A 19,677-nucleotide genomic window follows, 5' to 3' on the forward strand; every position below is an offset into this window, starting at 1 on the left:
AAATTGGAGCAGAGTGGTAGACTAATAATAGTGCTTTTAATTAGTAGGTTCAAAGTACTTTACAAAAGAGGTGGTATCATTGTCTCCACTTTATAAATGGGGAATCTGAGAGGCAGGGAGATGACATGTCAAAGGCAGAGATAGGAATAGAATTGAGATCTCCAGAGTCCCAATCCAGTCTTAATCCCCTAGTCACACTGCCTCTCCATTAGGCTTTATTGCTACAATATATGCATTTTGATATCAAGTATGTAGATGGACAGGTCCTCAGCTGGTGTATTTTGGCAGAGCTTCATAGAAGTCAATTCAGCTACACCAATTTACACCAGCTAAGGATAGCGCCCAGGGCTTTTTATTTTAATTATTTTCACCTCAAGTGACCTCTGCACCTCCTATGTGGTCTTCAAGTTAGCCCTTCTTTCTGAGCAATAGTCATTCCAGAATCTTTCTCCCATAACACTCAGGGCAGTCAACCAGAACTATCTGTCCATAGGTTGCAATACACTAACTAGTACAAACAAAAGGAGGGAATGCTTTCAAGGCCTCCTAGATAGCTCCCTTCATGTCTGCTGACATACTACTTGACAGTTGCTCTTCCTTCCCTTGTTTTACAACAAAGAAGGTGGTACCAAACACTGAAAAACAATCTGTAAAATAATTTTTTACATTTGACTGATTACTCAAGGATGTTTTACATCCCTTTATCTATATCTCAGCTGCATTTGATCTCTAGGTAGCTGACCTTCCAAGTAGTTACAGACCTAATGAAAAATTGGAACTGGCCTTTGACACATAACGGTAATTCTTAGTTTCTGAGGTGCTGTACGAAATCTAGATGCACAAGGCAGAATACATGGTTATATTTATTATTAGAGTAACTGCTTTTAAATTTTCGGTGCTAGCAGAAGTAGTTAAATTTTGTTTACAAATCTACAATTTTTGGGGGGGGCGAGGGAGGGAGTGAGATACTGACTTATAAGGAAAATGGATAGTATTAGAACTGCTTAGAAGCCTTCTCTACTTTAGCAGCACCATAACAACAACCAGCGGCATCAGGAGTTTTACTCCAGGAATTTCCATTTAGACTAGGAAAATGGGAGAAGAATTAAATATGTTTATTTTATTTTCTGAAATTAGGGGTGCGGCTAGGGTGGGAGAAGAAAGAGGTTCAAATTTGGTGAATTTACAGGTGTTTAAGGGTTCATTCGGGGGTGTGAATAGGTGGTTGGTGTGATTTAAATGATAGCTTAATCAACTGCCTTCCTTTTACATTATCCCCACATTCCAGCCTCAGTGGTGAGGACCAAAATGATCTGGGTATTTTTTTCTTGTTTTTTGAGGGTAGGAGACATATCTGTCATAGAAGCATTGCCCTTTTAAGATAAATGGCCTGGGTGTAGGATTATTATGTGATCTGTTGTATTGGAGAATATTTAGGGAGTGGTTCTGAAGGTAATGGAGTTGAAGTTTTATGGTGTTTTACGGTGTTATTGGTAAAGGTGTTTGGAAGAATGAATAGTCTTCTTAGATTGGCTTTGTAGCCTTCATTGAAGATGCTTGTTCTAGCATTGAGGTGTGGCAGCTATGACCATTCACTAACTACTGCAGGGGGCCAAAAGTGTTGAAAAATGTTGGTGTGTTCAGGGAATATGGTAGTGTCATATGCAGAGAATTAATTGTGAGTGTTTGGATTCCTCCGTTCCTATATTCGTGTATGGGAGGAGACAAGTCAGGAAAATACCTTGTGAAGTCAAAATGCATAATCTCCGTTTCACTGGTTTTGCCTATAGTTAAAGACAAAAATTCCAGTCTTAGCTTCATACTGAGTCCCCTGAGGCTTGCATGTACTAGCAAACCCTGGCTAGGAGTTACCATTTTACCAGTTTGGGTACAGTTGGGTCAAGCTAGGTATTCTGTACAGTATTAGCCTAAAGAAGACAAATGAAGATCTACTCTGCATTATTTTTGTATGCAGCCTGAAAAGCTGGAATTCTCCTGCACCCAGGCTAGGTTGATTACAGTATGTTCATTTTGTGCAATTCCCAGGATGCATTTGAGTTGGAATATGTTCAGGAGTACCAGCTGATGTGTTGCAAATTGTCCTTGTGAGCTGCTGACCCACCTTGATGGTACCAAGGCTAATAGCAGTCAGTGTTTTTAACATGTGTATGGATGACAAATTGTTGCAATGAACTTTGGATTTCCCAGCCACTATGATGACCATGAAAAAATTCCAGGTGGTTCCTGGTTCAACTCTCACAGCTAGTCATGTGTTTGGTTTGTGATTGGAAGTTAATCTTTTAGGGCTAGATATTTAAAGGTATGTAGGCACCTAAAGATGCAGATAGGAGACTAATGGCATTTTCAGTAGCACACAGGTGATTAACTTGCATAGAAATAAATGAGAGTTAGGTGTCTAGGCATTTTGAAAATCCCAATAGGCAGCTTCATCTTCAGGCAGCACTTAAATACTTGAAAAAATCTGGCCCTTGAAGTTTGGCCAATATTATAGACTAACTCATAACTCCTATGTTTTTGAGATAGTGCCCCTCCTATCATGTTGGGGACTAGGAACCAGTTTTGATGGTCTGTCCTTAAAGATTAATGGAGCTGAAGCCGTTCCAGTAGACCCTTAAGGCAATAATTGTTCCTTAAGCAGCCTTTTTTGAAAAGAGTCCAGAATACCCCTAATTCACTGACCTGGGCATGCTGCAAGACTATCTATTTACCTAGACTTTTGGGGAAAAAGGAGCACAATTTGTGATAATGGGCGTATAATATGGATGTTGAGTTCAACCCTGATTAATTATTTTCTGCAATAAGAACCAGATGCTAGTTCAGAATTTTTTGTGATTGGATTTTTAACGCATTGCAAAAGTATTGAGAGGCCTAGAATAGATGCTTCATATATATCTAAATCAGTAAATAGTTCAGACATTACACTTTTTAACAAAGCCTTAAAAATCAGTATTTAATTAAAATTTATAAGCTCATCTAATAAGAGCTGAATGTAAAATTCAAAGCATAATTAGAGTGTATGTATGTATACACAGAGGCAGCTAAATACTAAAATCTGTGTATTGTTAAGCAATGTGAGAATCAAAATTCCTAACAAGATATGTGTACTAAGATTTAGTAAAATTATGACCCAAGCTTGAACATATTTAAACTGCTGACATCAGGAGGGAACACAGTTTTAATTGTAATGTGAAACCTTTGTATTCTACCATAAGATACTTCCATGTGTCATAGTTGGGGTTTTGGAAAAACTTGGTGTAATCCGTCATACACATTACTTTCAAGAGATGAGACTAAGCTATGTTTTACCTAGTGTCTTAGTAGTAAGGCTGCAGTGTATTTGTAGAGCAACTTACCTAGACTACAAACCGCTCTCCGCTGGTGAGAGAGAGATTTTGGTTTTCTGACAGTTCCAAAATATCGGAAATTAATCTCACATTGAACAAAACCTTTTGGATATTTTTAACTTGTTCTAAAAGATAAAGAAAATGAAGGGCTACGTTTGGAAAACAGGAGGAGGTGATTTATAACCATTAGTCCAGTGGCAGTGGTTCTTAACCTTTACTACAGCCTGCACCCCTTTGGTTCTCAAAATATGTTCTCGCACCCCTTATCAAAAATCATGCTTGTGCTTAATTTGTGTTTTTGATGATTTACATTCTAAATTTTTTTGGCATGTCTTGCACCCCCAGAAAGGGCATCTCGCACCCCCATGGGGTGTGTGCACCCCAGGTTAAGAACCACTGGGTTAGAGCAATCACCTGGAATGTGGACAGCCTAGGTCTGGAGCAGAGGCTGTTGGCTTCCTATTCTAGTGTGGGGCTTTTGAAGCTGTTCCATTTCCTATAAGTTAATATTCATTGAAGCAGGAATTGGAATGTAGGTGTTCTCCCTCCCAGGTGAGTGTCCTGAGTACAAGGCTATAACGTCATTCATTTTCACTATTCCCTCCTCAATGACGGTTCAAGTATTTTATAAAAAGTGGAACAGCTTCTACAGGACAGAGTAAGAGAACCCCTCCCCACTTTAGAATACCCAATAGCCTGGTTATTATGGTACTTACCTAGAAGGAGTGGAGACATGGGTTCAAGTCCCTGGTCTGGAGTGTAGATTTGAACCTGGGTCTTCCACTTCCCAAATGAGTACTCTAACCATTGCACTAAAGGTTATAAGGGGGGGTGACAGTGCCCCCCCTTTTTTTGTGAGTAATACCTAGATCTCTGTGTGAAATCTTACTTGAAAAAGATTTCATTTTGTTAATGCTGAAATGATTGATTTTGACTTTTTGGGATATTTTTCTTTTTTTTTTTTTTTTTTTTTTTTTTTACTGAAACATTTTGCTGGAATCTACATGAATTTGCAAAATGTTTCAGTCAACCTAAATCTGCTTTCTGACTGAAAAATAGTTTCATCTGAACAATTTTGCCCAGCTGTAATGTATATATGTGTTAATAAAAAAAAAAGAAAGAAAAGTCTAATTTTTCAAGCTTGACAAATGAAGGCTCATTAGAGTTGATATGACATGACACTTTTTTTTGTCTCTAGGTTTGATTTCCTACACAGAATATCTGTTTCTCCTTTGTATCTTAACAAGTAAGTATTCTGAAAAAAACTCACTGCAATTTTGTAAGTAGAGGAGGTTTTGGAATTAATTGATAAACTTAACCGTAACAAGTCACTGGGACCAGATGGCATTCACCCAAGAGTTCTGAAAGAACTCAAATGTGAAATTGTGGAACTATTAACTATGGTTTGTAACCTGTCCTTTAAATCAGCTTCTGTACCCAGTGACTGGAAGATAGCTATTGAAACACCAGTATTTAAAAAGGGCTCTAGAGGTGATCCTGGCAATTACAGACCAGTAAGTCTAATGTCAGTAGCGGGCAAATTAGTTGAAACAATAGTAAAGAATAAAATTGTCAGACACACAGAAGAACATAAATTGTTGGGCAAAAGTCAATGTGGTTTCTGTAAATGGAAATAATTTCTTACTAATCTATTACAGTTCTTTGAAGGGGTCAACAAACATGTGGACAAGGGGGATCTATGGACATAGTGTACTTAGATTTACAGAAAGCCTTTGACAAGGTCCTTCACCAAAGGCTCTTACCTAAATTAAGTTGTCAATGGATAAGAGGGAAGATCCTTTCATGGATTGAGAACTGGTTAAAAGACAGGGGAAAAAGGGTAGGAATAAATGGTAAATTTTCAGAATGGAGAGGAGTAACTAGTGGTCTTCCCCAAGGGTCAGTCCTAGGATCAGTCCTATTTAACTTATTCGTAAATGATCTGGAGAAGGGGGTAAACAGTGAGGTGGCAAAGATTGCAGATGATACTAAACTGCTCAAGATAGTTAAGACCAAACAGGGCCAGTGCAAGGATGTTTCGCGCCCTAGACGAAACTTCCACCTTGTGCCCTCCCCTGTCCCCGAGCCCCTTCCCTCAGGTCCCCCCCCCCCCCGCGGCAGCTCCCCCGCTCTGCCCTGAGGTGACCCCTCTGCAGCAGCTCCCCCCATCCGCTCTGAGGCGCCCCCCCTGCGGCAGCTCCTCACCCCCCCGCCCCAACTTGCCCCTGCTCCTCCTCCACCCTGAGCATGCTGTCGCTGCTTCACTTCTCCTGCCTTCCAGGCTTGCGGCACCTATGTTATGTAAGATTCTGAATTTATTCTAAAAATTATATAAATTATATGGGGAAAAATCACATGCATCTTTTCCATATAACTTGGCCACTGTGTTATCCCAGTGTAATCTCGTAACATTTCAACTGAAAGTGTTGTATTACATAAGGCACCCTTTACTGAAAATGAGAGATTAAGGATTATCAGATTATTTGAACATCAGTTTGTAGTGTATAATCTCAGTCCTCTGAAATTGCTGCATAATTGTTAAAATTTATTAATATTTATAAAGGACTTTTGAAGATGGAGAGAGATACATAAACTGTAAATATTATTTTTCAATCCATATATGATATCTGCTTACACAGTTTTAGAAAATCTGTTGAAACTGAGCCAAACATTTATTTGTAAATAATAAACATCATCAAAATTAAATATTTGTTTTGTCTTCCACCTGGGAAAACAATATCCAAGAATGTAGAAGGTGTAATTGTTTGATTGTACTAGAGTATAGATCAGGGGTAGGCAACCTATGGCACACATGCCAAAGGCAGCACGCGAGCTGATTTTCAGTGGCACTCACACTGCCCGGGTCCTGGCCACTGGTCCTGTGGGCTCTGCATTTTAATTTAATTTAAAATAAAGTTTCTTAAACATTTTAAAAATCTTTTTTACTTTACATACAACAATAGTTTAGTTATATATTATAGGCATATAGAAAGAGACCTTCTAAAAACATTAAAATGTATTACCGGCATGCGAAACCTTCAAATTAGAATGAATAAATGAAGACTCGGCACACCACTTCTGAAAGGTTGCCGACCCCGGTATAGATTTTCCATAACTAACACATTTGTTTGAGATTTTAGATTTGTAAATTAAAAATGTACAAACTAGTTTTAGAAGTTTTGTTAACTTCAAATAGTAGGCTTTTAAAACTGTCATCTTTTGGAATTTAATAATCAAACACAAAAACCACAAAAGTGCTTCATATATTTGGGTATTTCATGCAAGAATTCTCGACTGTAAGCATGAAATCATGTACACAGGGTTGTATGTGTCAGAACCCAGTTCTTTCTAATCCAGACTTTTCAAAGAGGTTTATATGAGAAACTGATACCTCAGATGTAGAGCTCGGGGCTCTTCTTTCATAAGAAGTTAAGGGAGGAGAAAACCCCATTTTCTACATAAGCTGAAAGCTGTTCTCCAGAAAGAAAGTGTATTTGTCACTGAGAAAGAGTGAAGTGGGCTATGGACTACCTAAGATACTATTTGCTGAGGAACCCTTTTTCTCTGATTACAGTCCTCCCTAAATGGAGCCTTGGCAGGCACCCAGTGCTGACAGCAGGAGCCCGACAGGCACCTTGCACTGACTCATAATTTGGGGGGGCACTGAAACCTGAACCCTAGTGTGCCCAGCAGAGACTGAAGCCCCAGTACTTCCCAGCAGATGCTGAAGCTCCGAACTCCAGTGCACCTGGTGGGGCTTCATTTAGGGAGGGCAGGGGGGCACCTGCCCAACCCCCCAGTTACAAGTCAGCCCTGAGTGCCAGCTCCTCTGAACCCACAGTCACACAGCCAGTCACTCCTCTCTCTACCTGCACTAGACCCCCCCACACACACACTAACTGCTCTCGGCTCCCCAGAGTTTTGTGGTCTGGTCAAAAGCATCAAGCAATCTGGATTTTTCCCACAGTCCTTCTGTTGACTACCCCTGCTCTAGAATATTTTGGTTAAGGAGCTTCCCTGAATTTGTTTTCCATTACAGATAATATCCATATAATGGACTAGTGTCTGACCAAAAATTAGATTCTTTATTATAGGTAAGAAGTGAAATGAGAAGTGCCTTATCCGTTTTTTGACTGAAGAATAAAATAGTTCAATAGTCTGAATGATAGAAGTTAAACTGGAATTTTCAAAATCCAAACAGTAGAGGTTGTGAGCTGGTGCCATTTTTATGTAATGACAAAGTTAGAAGAGGGCTTTAGTCCATCATTGCATAGGGCCACATGTAAAGGCAAGAAATTATTACTAAACCAGATAATGTAATAAACTTTGGAGTTCAGGTTAATATGACTGGGTTTTCGACTCTTCCTTCCAAGTACTAAAGAGACCTACTAGAATAATAGTGTACATGTGGAGTAAATACAATCATTGCATATCTTTTATAGAGATGGAATGTATGGTCATAGGACTGGGCTTTAAATTGGCTTGTCAGCTGTTCCTCTTGCCAATATCAGGGAACATGAGTATGGATTGTTTTAGTTGGTAGCTTTAAGTCCTGACCAAGGGCGCATAGTGGTATCTCTTTAGTCAGTGGGAGATCTATTTTTTTTCCCAAGCAAACTTTTGGCCAGTCAGTTTAATAAAAATGTCATTTGATATTTTAAAAGGAAAATTGTATTGGAAGATTCTCTGAAGGATTCATTTAACATCTTAGTCTCCATTTTTTTTCTAGTGCTGCCTTGGCATTTAGAAGTTGAAAGGAAATGGTATTCATAATTCTCTGAGCCTCTCTGGTTAATAAATTACTGGTACTTTGGTATACCAAAATGTTCTGTTAGCCTCTTATTATTATTTCAAAGTCATTTGATACTCTCTGTCCTCAGGTGAGACATTAATTCCTATAAAAGTCAATGGAGTTACACATACGGTGAATCTGTCCCCTTATCTTTAATTTCCAGGCTTTTGAAATATAATAGAGTTCAGTGGGATGGGGGGAGTGCATGTGTGTCACCTTTTATTAGCCTAACATAAGTAATACATTGCTAAACAGAAGAAGGCTTTCCAACTCTTGGTTACTCCTGATCTTGAGATTCTGTTACTTGCCTTGTCCCTATTTCCCTTTTCCTTGTGTCCTCTAAATACATTTCCTTGTTAAATCTGTTCTGTGAGTGATATCTTAAATTTCATTTCTTGCCCTATTTGGTTTTTTTTTTTGCCATAATTCACAAGATACTAAATTGTTTGCTTACTTTGATATTGCTAGATTTTTAAAAGGTTTATTACATAAGCTTCTAATATAGCCTGACTTTTGAATTCTCTTGTTTAGTCTTTACTAGTCTTTATCTGTATTCTTTTAAGATGTCATTTCTTCTGGCTGTTTCCAAAGCTTTTAAAGACAGCAATGAGTGATTTGTAGGGTATTTTAAAAGATAGCCTGTTTACTCTCTTCCACAAAGATAAGGTTGTCTTTTTAAGACTGTCACTTCTCACCTAACGCTGTTCAGGATTTCACCTTGGACAGTCTGTTGTTTCTCTTATTGTCCTTAACAAGTTCTTGTTTCTGGATAGTAGAAGTCAGTTTTTGTAAAATTGAATGATAACAAGATTGTAAATTAAAAATTTGGATGATATTTCATCATTGCAAAAACCTTATAAGTTTGGGAGGGTTTATTAACTAATTTTGGTGGGTCGTGCCTTTCCAAGCAAAAGTTGTACAAATGGATTGACTGTGTGTGTTTTTGCTGAGTAAAGCTGGCTCTGAATTAAGGTGCATTCTTCCAGCAACATGGTAGTCTCTATTTATCTGACATTCCAATCAACATAATTTTCAGATCAGAAACGTGGAATCAGATATATATCTTTTTGGAAGCACTATTTGGACTTCTGTGCAACAGCTGATCCTCACTTCAATTAAGCAGTATTGTAAAAATATATATATTTTAAAATCTCCTAATTCTGTAAGCACATAACCACCGCCACCACCACCCCAGCACCTCCCCCCCTACACACACACACAAATAATGGGTTTTGCCTCAATTTCCACAATGACTTTGGGAGGAACATTGGCCCTACCCCTAGGAGGTGGCAACAGGGAATAGCCATGTGTGATTGCTTCTCCCTCCTCAATACCAAACCAGCCACTGCTCTAAGATGTTTTACCTTTTTTCTTTTCTTTTCTTTTCTTTTTTCAGTCTATGAACTTTGAGATGTGCATTAAGTTTCTGAAATGTTGAAAGTGAAACAAATGTATAAGGCGAGATCCCTAGCTGCTGTAAGTCAGTTATATACTGTTTATATGCACAAATATACTGATTTACTCTAGTTAAGGATCTGGTCTAAAATATTCGGTTTATATTCATAAAGGTTAAATTTTTATCATAACTTTTGCAAATAATTGACAGTCGTATTCTTTTTCTGGCAGAGCCTCATGCAGGTTTTAAAATAGCTTTCAACATGTTTGATACTGATGGCAATGAGATGGTCGACAAAAAGGAGTTCTTAGTGGTATGTATATTAGATATTGCCCTCTGATCAGTTTCTGAGTATTTTGACATAATCTTGCCATCATTCTATTTTTATGTTTAAATTCTTTATGACAATGAGAGATTGCATAAAATGGTAATTAACTGTAAATGTGAACTATTTATAATGACGCATAGATGTACTGCATGCTGTGCTTTGAAGTTGAATTGTCATTTCCCTTCTTCTCTTTTTGTTGTTAATAAATTTCTCTAATAAAATTCCTTTTGGGCTAATATTGCCACAGCTGTGATCAGCAGTTACTTGAGCTAGACACTTTGGTATAACAATGAGGGAGCTTGTGGCAGGATGTTCTCCAAGTGGCCCCTTGACTTTGTCGTTTATTTCCCCACTTGATCCAAAATAACCTGAATTGGTTGACTTTCATGACATGCTGCAAGGCCAATCTATTTTGGGGACCATTTGGAGAGGCTCTGAGGTAGAACTGAGATATTGCTGTGCTGCTTTGCCCCACCGTATCATTAAGGTCCGATTTCATCAAAGCACTACAGTGTGTTTAAATAATATTGATTTCAGGTGAAGACATACAGTGAAGCACATGCTGAAGTGATTTGCTGAATTGGGCCCTTAGTGATTTTATTACCTGGATGATGTTGGTGGCAAGGCTGACTGGGGTCTGAATAATTTGTACTTTTAAATAATGGGAGGGCACCTAGAGCTTTTGGATTAGGTGTTGTGACAAATACGACAATTTCCTGCAATATCATTGGGAGCTCTTACTGTATTAAGTTTATGTATCATTGTGGGCCAGGGATTGAAGGTAACTCCGTGGGGGAGAGTAACCACAGCCCTCCAGGAACTAAGAACAGTGGAGTGTGATTGGGTACTCACTCAGGATGTAACACATCCAGAGACGGACCATGTCCTGGGGAGGCTCAGCTATACTAATTCGCAGGGGCGGCAGGTTTGTATAATTATTGGTGGTTCCCAAAACAGGTCCAAGTCCCACCCCCCAACAGGGGTGCTGGGGAGAGGGTTGCGAGGTGGGGCCGGGAATGAGGGGTTCCTGGTGCAGGAGGGGGCTCAGGGCTGGGGCAGAGGGTTGGGGTGCAGGGCTCGCTGCTGCTGGTGGGGAGAGGACTGGGGGGAATCCTCGTCTCTGGCCCCAGCCAAGGGCAGCCTGCCTGCACCCCAAACTCATCCCCAGCTCAGCCCCACCCCACTCCAGAGCCTGAATTTGCTAGAGCATGGGCACCATGGGCCCATATAACTCACCATCCCTGCTAGTTCCACTGGATTCTCCAGAGGCCAAAGACAAAGGAAGGACTTTTAGGTAATTAACCTGAGTTTATGCTAACTCAGGGGCTTCATTATGTTCTGGAAAACAGACAAGGCCTTCTGTCCAAGAGAAGGGCCCCAGTCCTTGGGGAAGGGTTGGAAGGACTGACGCCAACCAGGGGTCATCCCTGTTAAGCTTATTAGCATGCACGTAGGGTTTTTTTTTTAATTGTTTTAATATATTTTCTCTGAAATGCTTTTTTACTTTACGACTAAATGGCTGACATGAGATGACTAGGCTTAGTCCCTGATTCTACCCTGGGTTTATCACTGTTCCCATGTAGAGTGCCTGTGCATAGTGTATGACAGGATGAAGGCCTTCACTGTCTCCGTGTAATTTCTAGCAGGCAAAACCTCCACCATAATAACTGGTATAATTTGTGCTAGTCTTAGCTAAGCCAAAGTGTAAATGGATATATGGGCTAAAACAATGTCATCTGTGAAGCACATTGGTAGGGATATGTAAAATATTGATTTTTGGTGCACCTTTACTGTTATACTGCAATAGAACCTCAGAGTTATGGACACCTCAGGAATGGAGGTTGTCTGTAACTGAAGTGTTGGTAACTCTGAATAAAGGGCAGTTTGGGCGGCAGATCCAGCGGCTGATTCTTAAGGCCAAGCTTCAGCAGCAGCTGAGCTCTGTACTCAGCTCAGGCATGAGTTTGCAAACGTGTCTCTCTCTCTCTCTCTCTCTCTCTCTCTCTCTCTCTCTCTCTCTCTGTGTGTGTGTGTGTGTGTGTGTGTGTGTGTGTGTGTGTGTGTGTGTGTGTGTGTGTGTGAGAGAGAGAGAGAGAGAGAGAGGAGGGGGGAGTAAAAACAGCCCGTTCCCGCCAGCTGGGGGAGGGTGAGTAAAAACAGTGCATCCCCCTTCTGGCGGAGTGGGGGTGAAAGCAGCTCAGATCCCAGCCCTGCTCCTGCTCTGCTGGATCTGGCTGCTGTGGGCTGGCAGCCCGAGCATCTTGCTGTAAATAGCTGCCCTGCACATGGAGTTGGGGACAGGCATCCCAGATGTTTCTACCTTTTAAGATGCAATACAGGCACAGTACAGTATTTGCCTTTTTTTTTTTAATCTCTGCATCTGCCTGATTTGTTACTTCTGGTTTCACATGGTGCCCAGTTGACAAGTCAGCCTATAACTCTGGTGTCCGTATCTTCGAGGTACTACTGTAAATAAAGGAACTAAGTTGCTGTTGTCTCTTGCAAACAGAGAGTTCCCCTGTTGAAGAATCATTTTCCAAGACTCAAAAGTGCTGTTTATTCTAGCAAGAGTTTGGAATAAATTTGTATTTAATAAATTGACTTCTGATATATCTTCTTTGAACAGTAGAATGCTAACACACAGTGTAATGTGATAAGTTCTCCCATTTTTGGCCTTTGTCTCTGTTTCCTTCTTACGGGACTTTATGGGCTAGATTCTTCTCAGTGCCAAGATCTGCACCTCTCCTCCTGTGACAAGCAGGCTATCAGGGAGTCAGTTTTAGTTCTCTGATTCTCAAACCGTAGTGGCTCCATCCCCAGCTCTGGTGTAAGCTTTACGCTTTAACTGAAGTAAACTGGCTATGAACCTTATCCATGCATAGTCCAGCTGAGAATTGGCAAAGTGTAGCAATGTTCTGACATAGACCCTGTGAAGAAGTTGATGATGGAGAGAAGTTAGAGTTCAGTAGTCACTCCATCAGTATTGTACCGGATTAAACCTCTGTCTTTCCCTCCTGTGGAGGAATTCTTAGTTAGCCGCTTGCAGTCGGGATGTGGCTCTTTTCTGCTACTCAAGCAATGAGTAGAATCTGGACTGCATATATAAATCTGGCTCGGGTGTTTTCCTTGATCTGAAAAAGTAAATTATCTAGATTTAAAAGGTGTATTGTGCTTTGTGCATGGGGAAACATAACAGCCACCTATCAACAGCACCTATAGGGCATAAAATATTACAAACTTTTGAGAGATGCAATGCAAATCTTGGGCATAATTGGGCCCTGTATATGATATACTATAAACTGTTTAAAAAGTGCTGAAAACCATGATATCACACTGAGGGTACGTCTACACTATGGGATTATTCCGATTTTACATAAACCAGTTTTATAAAAAAGATTGTATAAAGTCGAGTGCACGCAGCCACACTAAGCACATTAATTCAGCGGTGTGCGTCCATGGTCCGAGGCTAGCATCGATTTCTGGAGCGTTGCACTGTGGGTAGCTATTCCATAGCTATCCCATAGTTCCCGCAGTCTCCCCCGCCCCTTAGAATTCTGGGTTGAGAGCCCAGTGGCTGATGGGGCAAAAATCATTGTCGCGGGTGGTTCTGGGTAAATGTCGTCAGTCATTCCTTCCTCCGGGAAAGCAACGGCAGACAATCATTTCGCCCCCTTTTTCCCTGGATTGCCCTGGCAGACGCCATAGCACAGCAACTGTGGAACCCGTTCTGCTTTTTTTTTTACTGTCACCGTATGTGTACTGGATGCCACGGACAGAGGCGATACTCCAGCACTACACAGCAGCATTCATTTGCTTTTGCATAATAGCAGAGATTGTTACCAGTCGTTCTGTACCGTCTGCTATCAGTGTAATTTGGCAACGAGATGACGGTTATCTGTCCTTCTGTGCTGTCCGCATGCTATCCTGGGTGCCCCTGGCTGAGATCGGCTGGGGGCGCAAAAGCAAAACTGGGAATGACTCCCCGAGTTAATCCCTCCTTTATGGTTTCTAAAAATAGTCAGTCCTGCCTAGAATATGGGACAAATGTACTAGAGAAGCAGTGTATCAGAGAGTACAGCTGCTCTGTGTCAGATCCCGCAGAAATGATGAGCTACATGCCATTCATGGGGGGTGCCTCTGCAACAACCCCACCTGTTGCTTCCCTTCTCCCCCAACCTTCCTGGGCTACCGTGGCAGTGTCCCCCACATTTGTGTCCATGAAGTAATAAAGAATGCAGGAATAAGAAACACTGAGTTTTTAGTGACATAAAATAAGGGGGAGGCAGCCTCCCGGTGCTATGATGGTCCAGGCAGGACATTAAGGAGTGTGGGGGAGAGGAGCCCAGCATCTCACTGCTGTGATAGTCCAGGCAGTACAGAATCTTTTCTTTTCACATGAAAGGGAGGGGGCTGATTGAAGCTCAGCCCCCAGTTGCTATGATGAAGATGGTTACCAGCCGTTTTGTACCATCTACTGGGAATGACCGGGAGTCATTCCTATTTTCACCCAGGCGCCCCCGGCCAGCCTCACTTGAAGCCAGCCAGGAGCACTCACGGGTTGATAAGAAGGACGGTTACTAGTCCTACTGCACCGTCTGCCACCGGGGAGGGGAGAGGAGCGGAGCGGATACTTCTCTTCAGTGCTGCAGCATCGCGTCTACCAACAGCATTCAGTAGACATGGGGTGACATTGAAAGAGGTCAAGAAATGATTTCTTTCCCTTTTCTTTCACGTGGGGGGGGGAGTAAATTGACGAGCTATTCCCTGAACCATGCCGGACAATGTGTGTGAACCTACAGGCATTGGGAGCTCAGCCAAGAATGCAAATACTTTTCGGAGACTGCTGGGGACTGTGGGATAGCTGGAGTCCTCAGTACCCCCTCCCTCCCTCCATGAGCGTTCATTTGAGTCTCTGGCTTCCCGTTACGCTTGTCACGCAGCACTGTGTAGCCTGTAGATTTTTTTTCAGATGCTTTGGCATTTCGTCTTCTGTAACGGAGCTTTGATAGAACAGATTTGTCTCCCCATACAGCAATCAGATTCAGTATCTCCCGTACGGTCCATGCTGGAGCTCTTTTTGGATTTGGGACTGCATTGCCACCCGTGCTGATCAGAGCTCCACGCTGGGCAAAGAGGAAATGAAAATCAAAATTTCGCGGGGCTTTTCCTGTTTACCTGGCCACTGCATCTGAGCTGAGATTGCTGTCCAGAGCGGTCACAGTGGTGCACTGTGGGATACCGCCCGGAGGCCAATACCGTCAATTTGCGGCCACACTAACCCTAATCCGATATGGTAATACCGATTTTAGCGCTACTCCTCTCGTCGGGGAGGAGTACAGAAACCGATTTAAAGAGCCCTTTATATCGATATAAAGGGCCTCGTAGTGTGGACGGGTACAGCGTTAAATCGGTTTAACGCTGCTAAAATTGGTTTAAATGCGTAGTGTAGACCAGGCCTAATAGTAAGGTTTATTACACTTTATACAAGTCAGTTTAACTGTATAATTACTTTAATTATGCAGTGTATAGTATATGAGTGCCAACTATGTGATATTTCAACCATCATGTAACCAAATGAGTTACTTGTTAGACAGATTGTGTTATAATAAAGACAGGTTATCAGTTTGAAATTTTGACTTTTCATCTGAATTTGGAATAAGAAAATGTTTTGAAATCTCAAATTCTCATGGGACAGGAAAATTATTTCCCATGTTTAGTATAAATAAATTAAGGTTTTCACAGCAACATTAATTTGTCTAAATTGTACATATAGTTTTCTATAAATGACGGTATAGATTTAATCAGTGTAAATAGTAAACCAAAATACTACGTATCTTAAATGTGCAACATGGACTAGTTAACGTTGCTATAGGAACACTTTTGCATTTCTTGGCTGTTTAGCCTATACATTCTGAAACGTAATATTGCATTAATCTATGTTTTGCAGTTGACTATATCTAATATATGATTGACATAATATATAAATGGACTTTATAAAGATTTAGATAACTATGCCTGGGTATTATGCATTATCCTGTTTAAGAGGTTTGATATTATCATAAACCTAGTCCCAGATTTGGACCTTAGCGTCCAAAATATGGGGGTTAGCATGAAAACCTCCAAGCTTAGTTACCAGCTTGGACCTGGTAAAGCTGCCACCACCCAAAAAATTAGAGTGATTTGGGGCACTCTGGTCCCCCAAAAAACCTTCCCTGGGGACCCCAAGACCCAAATCCCTTGAGTCTCACAACAAAGGGAAATAAACCTTTTCCCTTCCCCCCTCCAGGTGTTCCTGGAGAGATACACAGAAACAAGCTCCGTGAATCTAAACAGAGGGATTCCACCCTCCCCGTTTCCAGCCTTGGAAAACAGAAGTACCGAGAGCTAATCTCTCTTCCCCCTCACCCAGAGGGAATGCAAAGTCAGGCTAGTAAATCTAACACACACAGATTTCCCCCTGACTTCTTCCTTCCACCAATTCCCTGGTGAGCACAGACTCAATTCCCTGGAGTTCCCCACTAAAGAAAAACTCCAACAGGTCTTAAAAAGAAAGCTTTATGTAAAAAGAAAGAAAAATACATAAAAATGGTCTCTCTGTATTAAGGTGACAAATACAGGGTCAATTGCTTAAAAGAAATATGAATAAACAGCCTTATTCAAAAAGAATACGCTTCAAAGCACTCCAGCAACTATACCCATGTAAATACAAAAGAAAAACAATAGAAACCTTACTGCCTTACTATATTTGTACTTACAACTTGGAAACAGAAGATTAGAAAGCAGGAAACAGAAATCCTCCCATAGCCAAGAGAGAGAGACAGGCAGAAGACCAAAGAACAAAGGACTCACACACAAACTTCCCTCCACCCAGATCTGAAAAGGTCTGGTTTCCTGATTGGTCCTCTGGTCAGGTGTTTCAGGTACTTCTTTCCAGGTGTAAGAGACATTAACCCTTAGCTATCTGTTTGACAGATATAAGCAGATTTGATTCTTCTTTTACTATGATTTTTGGGTCTATATTGTGATGGAAGTTGAAAGTTAATACAGATTTAAATGGAAAATTCATACTGTTTCACTCTTCAAGAACTATCTCTGCTAAGTAGTTGATGATAAGGGATCTATTTTCTTGATTTACACATTCAGGTGATGAAATTAGTGTAATTAATTTATTGTACCCCGTGACCATAGAAACATTGTCCTTAAGGTAAGTTGTGCTATTACACAAGGGATCCAGATCTGATTTTTGATCTCAGATGCTTGTTTTGCAGGCTATCAAAATAGAGAATAGTACAGAGGTGATTCTTTTTCTGTTGTTCAAATGATTGAGAGATTTGTGCTGCTACTTTGGCCACTGCTGGTTGAAATTGAGAGCTTCACTCCTGCTCCTTCGTCTTGGGGCACAGTAGCATTGCAACACTGATAGCTTGTCCATAGAATAGACCAAATAGAATGACCAGATAACTCCGGTCATGAGCCGCGAGTTCTGCTTTCTTTACCAGAAGTAATTATTTCATGGGTAGGAGTAAGAGACACAGATGTGACTTTTCATAGAATTATAGAAATTGTAGATAGGAAAAAACCCATTAGGTCATCTGGTCCATCACTTTGGGATTGAAGCATTATTCCCAACAGTGTGTTCTCCAGAATTTTGTCTCATCCAGTTTCAAATACTAAAACGATGAGAATGATGTAAAATTCTGAGGACCCTGAGGCCCTTGCTCTAAAATATGTGTTCCCTAAGGGTGCTGTTTTCTTGGTATTTTATTTAAAAACACAGTTATTTTTGCCTTTTGATATGGAGGAGAAGGGGATCAGGAGAGCTGGAGATTAGAAGGTGAGAGTCTGAATATAAGGAGCATTTTGGAACATTTATCTATCCCTGATCATATAAAATGATAATTCTGTTAAAACTATATATAATACCTGCACATGCTGTAAAAAGTTTATGTATGTATACAGCTCTGTGTATGTAGACATATTGACACACATGGGCAATTCTTCACTGTTTGTTATGTACATAGTAGCTCTGTTCCTGAATCAGAAGATAAGAATGGCTTGTTTTGCAGCTGCAAGAGATATTTAGAAAGAAAAATGAGAAGAGAGAAAGAAAAGGAGATGAAGAGAAACGTATAATGTTGGTAAGTAAAATTAGAATGTTGTAGGTTTGTGGTTCTTGGATTTTTTTATGTATCTCAAAAGTGTGGTTATATTTATTAATTAAGAAGAATATTTATTTAATGTTACTAATCACTTTTAAGATTTCTGAGCAACTCTAGGTACCGTATTGAATCACATAACTCCTAATAATATAAAGGGTCAATTTGATTGAGGGGAGAATAATAGGAACTCCAGGGGGAATTCTGCACCAAAAAAATAAAAATTCTGCACTAAAAATTAAAAAATCTATGCACAATATTTTAAAATTCTGCATATTTTATTTGTCAAAATAACACAATATAATCACACCAGTTTCAATTAGTTTAGTAATTTATTTCAAAATACATGTGGGCAAGTATGTCTATAACAATATAGGGAAAAAAAAGATTCAGGAAATGTTTTTTGACAAATAGATTCTTTAGTAGGCATATTAATTGCTTGGAAAGAGCCCAGCTGTGGGTGAGAGAAATATATTTGGGGTTTTGGGGGGAAGAGAATTGTCATTGAGCCTCCCCCATGCAGAGCCTTGTTGACCCCTAGCCTCTCTCATTCAGTCAGGCACATCTGTCTCTGTCCCCATGTGTGCCTCCACCCCTACTCAGCCATCCCATCTCCCTTCCATCCCCATGTGTCCCTGCACTCCCTTGTCCCCATGTGTCCCTGCACCCTCACTCCCATTCAGCTCCCACCCCAGTATGCTCCCCACTAGCCCTTCTGAATCCCTGTCTGTGACCCCCACCCCCCCAGCAGCTCATGTGACCTACGCTGCCCATTCCCCCCATATCCTGTGCCTCCTGACCTAGCCTCACAGGCAGGGTGCTCTGAGGAACACAGCCTCATCCCTTCCGTATCCACAGCTGGGCCTGTTACTGCCCAGGAGTGGCTGCTCTCTGTTCTGGTGCCACAGCAGCCCCTGAGCCCCTGTTGGGTGAAAGGCATAACTGTAGCACCTCTCCAGCAGAATATATTTTCTAAAGCGAAAAAAAAGTTCTGTGTGGGAATGAATTCTGCACATGTGCAGTGGCGCAGAATTCCCTCAGTAATAAATAGGATCATTTTGGACCTAAAAGCGAACTACAAAGTTCCTGAAAAAATAAGTGGTGTAAGATCCCCAAAGAGGAAAAATATACATAGGAGTTATTTTAAAATACAATTACAGTAGTAGTTTATTTTAATTTTTAAATCAATAATTTATTCTGAATCTAAGAAGTCTAGTAGACTTTCTAATATAGTCTTCTACCATAATGAGAGAGAATTACCTCACTACCATCTTAAATGTAAGTTGAAAGACTCCCTTCATGCTGATCTTCTGTTCTCTCTCCCTCATAATTTTCTTAGAAATGTTCATATGGACTTACTATTTTCATACTTAATTTCAGCCCAAATCCTTTGACACATTTGAAGAAATGTGATTCATAAATTAAAATATAAGCAAACTAAGATTTTGTACTCAGACTGAAATCTTTGTATTGAAGCACCTTATTTTCATTCTTCTTCTGAACAAGGTTTGTTGAAAGATCACTGAATATGGTTCACCAGTTAAACATGTATATGTATGTCTGAAAATCTTCCATCTGTGTGAGTTAAAAATGCCACAAAAATTAAATACTGTGCGTGACCACTACATTTTTTCAATTGA

The 19,677-nt window shown here is 40.5% G+C and overlaps 1 protein-coding gene across 5 annotated transcripts in view; it reads left to right on the forward strand.

The window, feature by feature from the left end:
• Positions 1–19,677, forward strand: part of MICU3 (mitochondrial calcium uptake family member 3) — a 114,644-nt gene that overhangs the window by 43,800 nt on the left and 51,167 nt on the right. For all 5 annotated transcript variants that reach the window (XM_030565632.1, XM_030565636.1, XM_030565634.1 and 2 more), the window contains 3 exons: positions 4,564–4,611; positions 9,784–9,866; positions 17,948–18,019. In XM_030565632.1, coding sequence (XP_030421492.1) covers positions 4,564–4,611; positions 9,784–9,866; positions 17,948–18,019 — 203 coding nt within the window. The remainder of the gene's footprint in view (positions 1–4,563; positions 4,612–9,783; positions 9,867–17,947; positions 18,020–19,677) is intronic.

This window comes from Gopherus evgoodei, chromosome 5 (genome assembly GCF_007399415.2).
Source record: "Gopherus evgoodei ecotype Sinaloan lineage chromosome 5, rGopEvg1_v1.p, whole genome shotgun sequence".
Taxonomy (NCBI): Eukaryota; Metazoa; Chordata; order Testudines; family Testudinidae; genus Gopherus; species Gopherus evgoodei.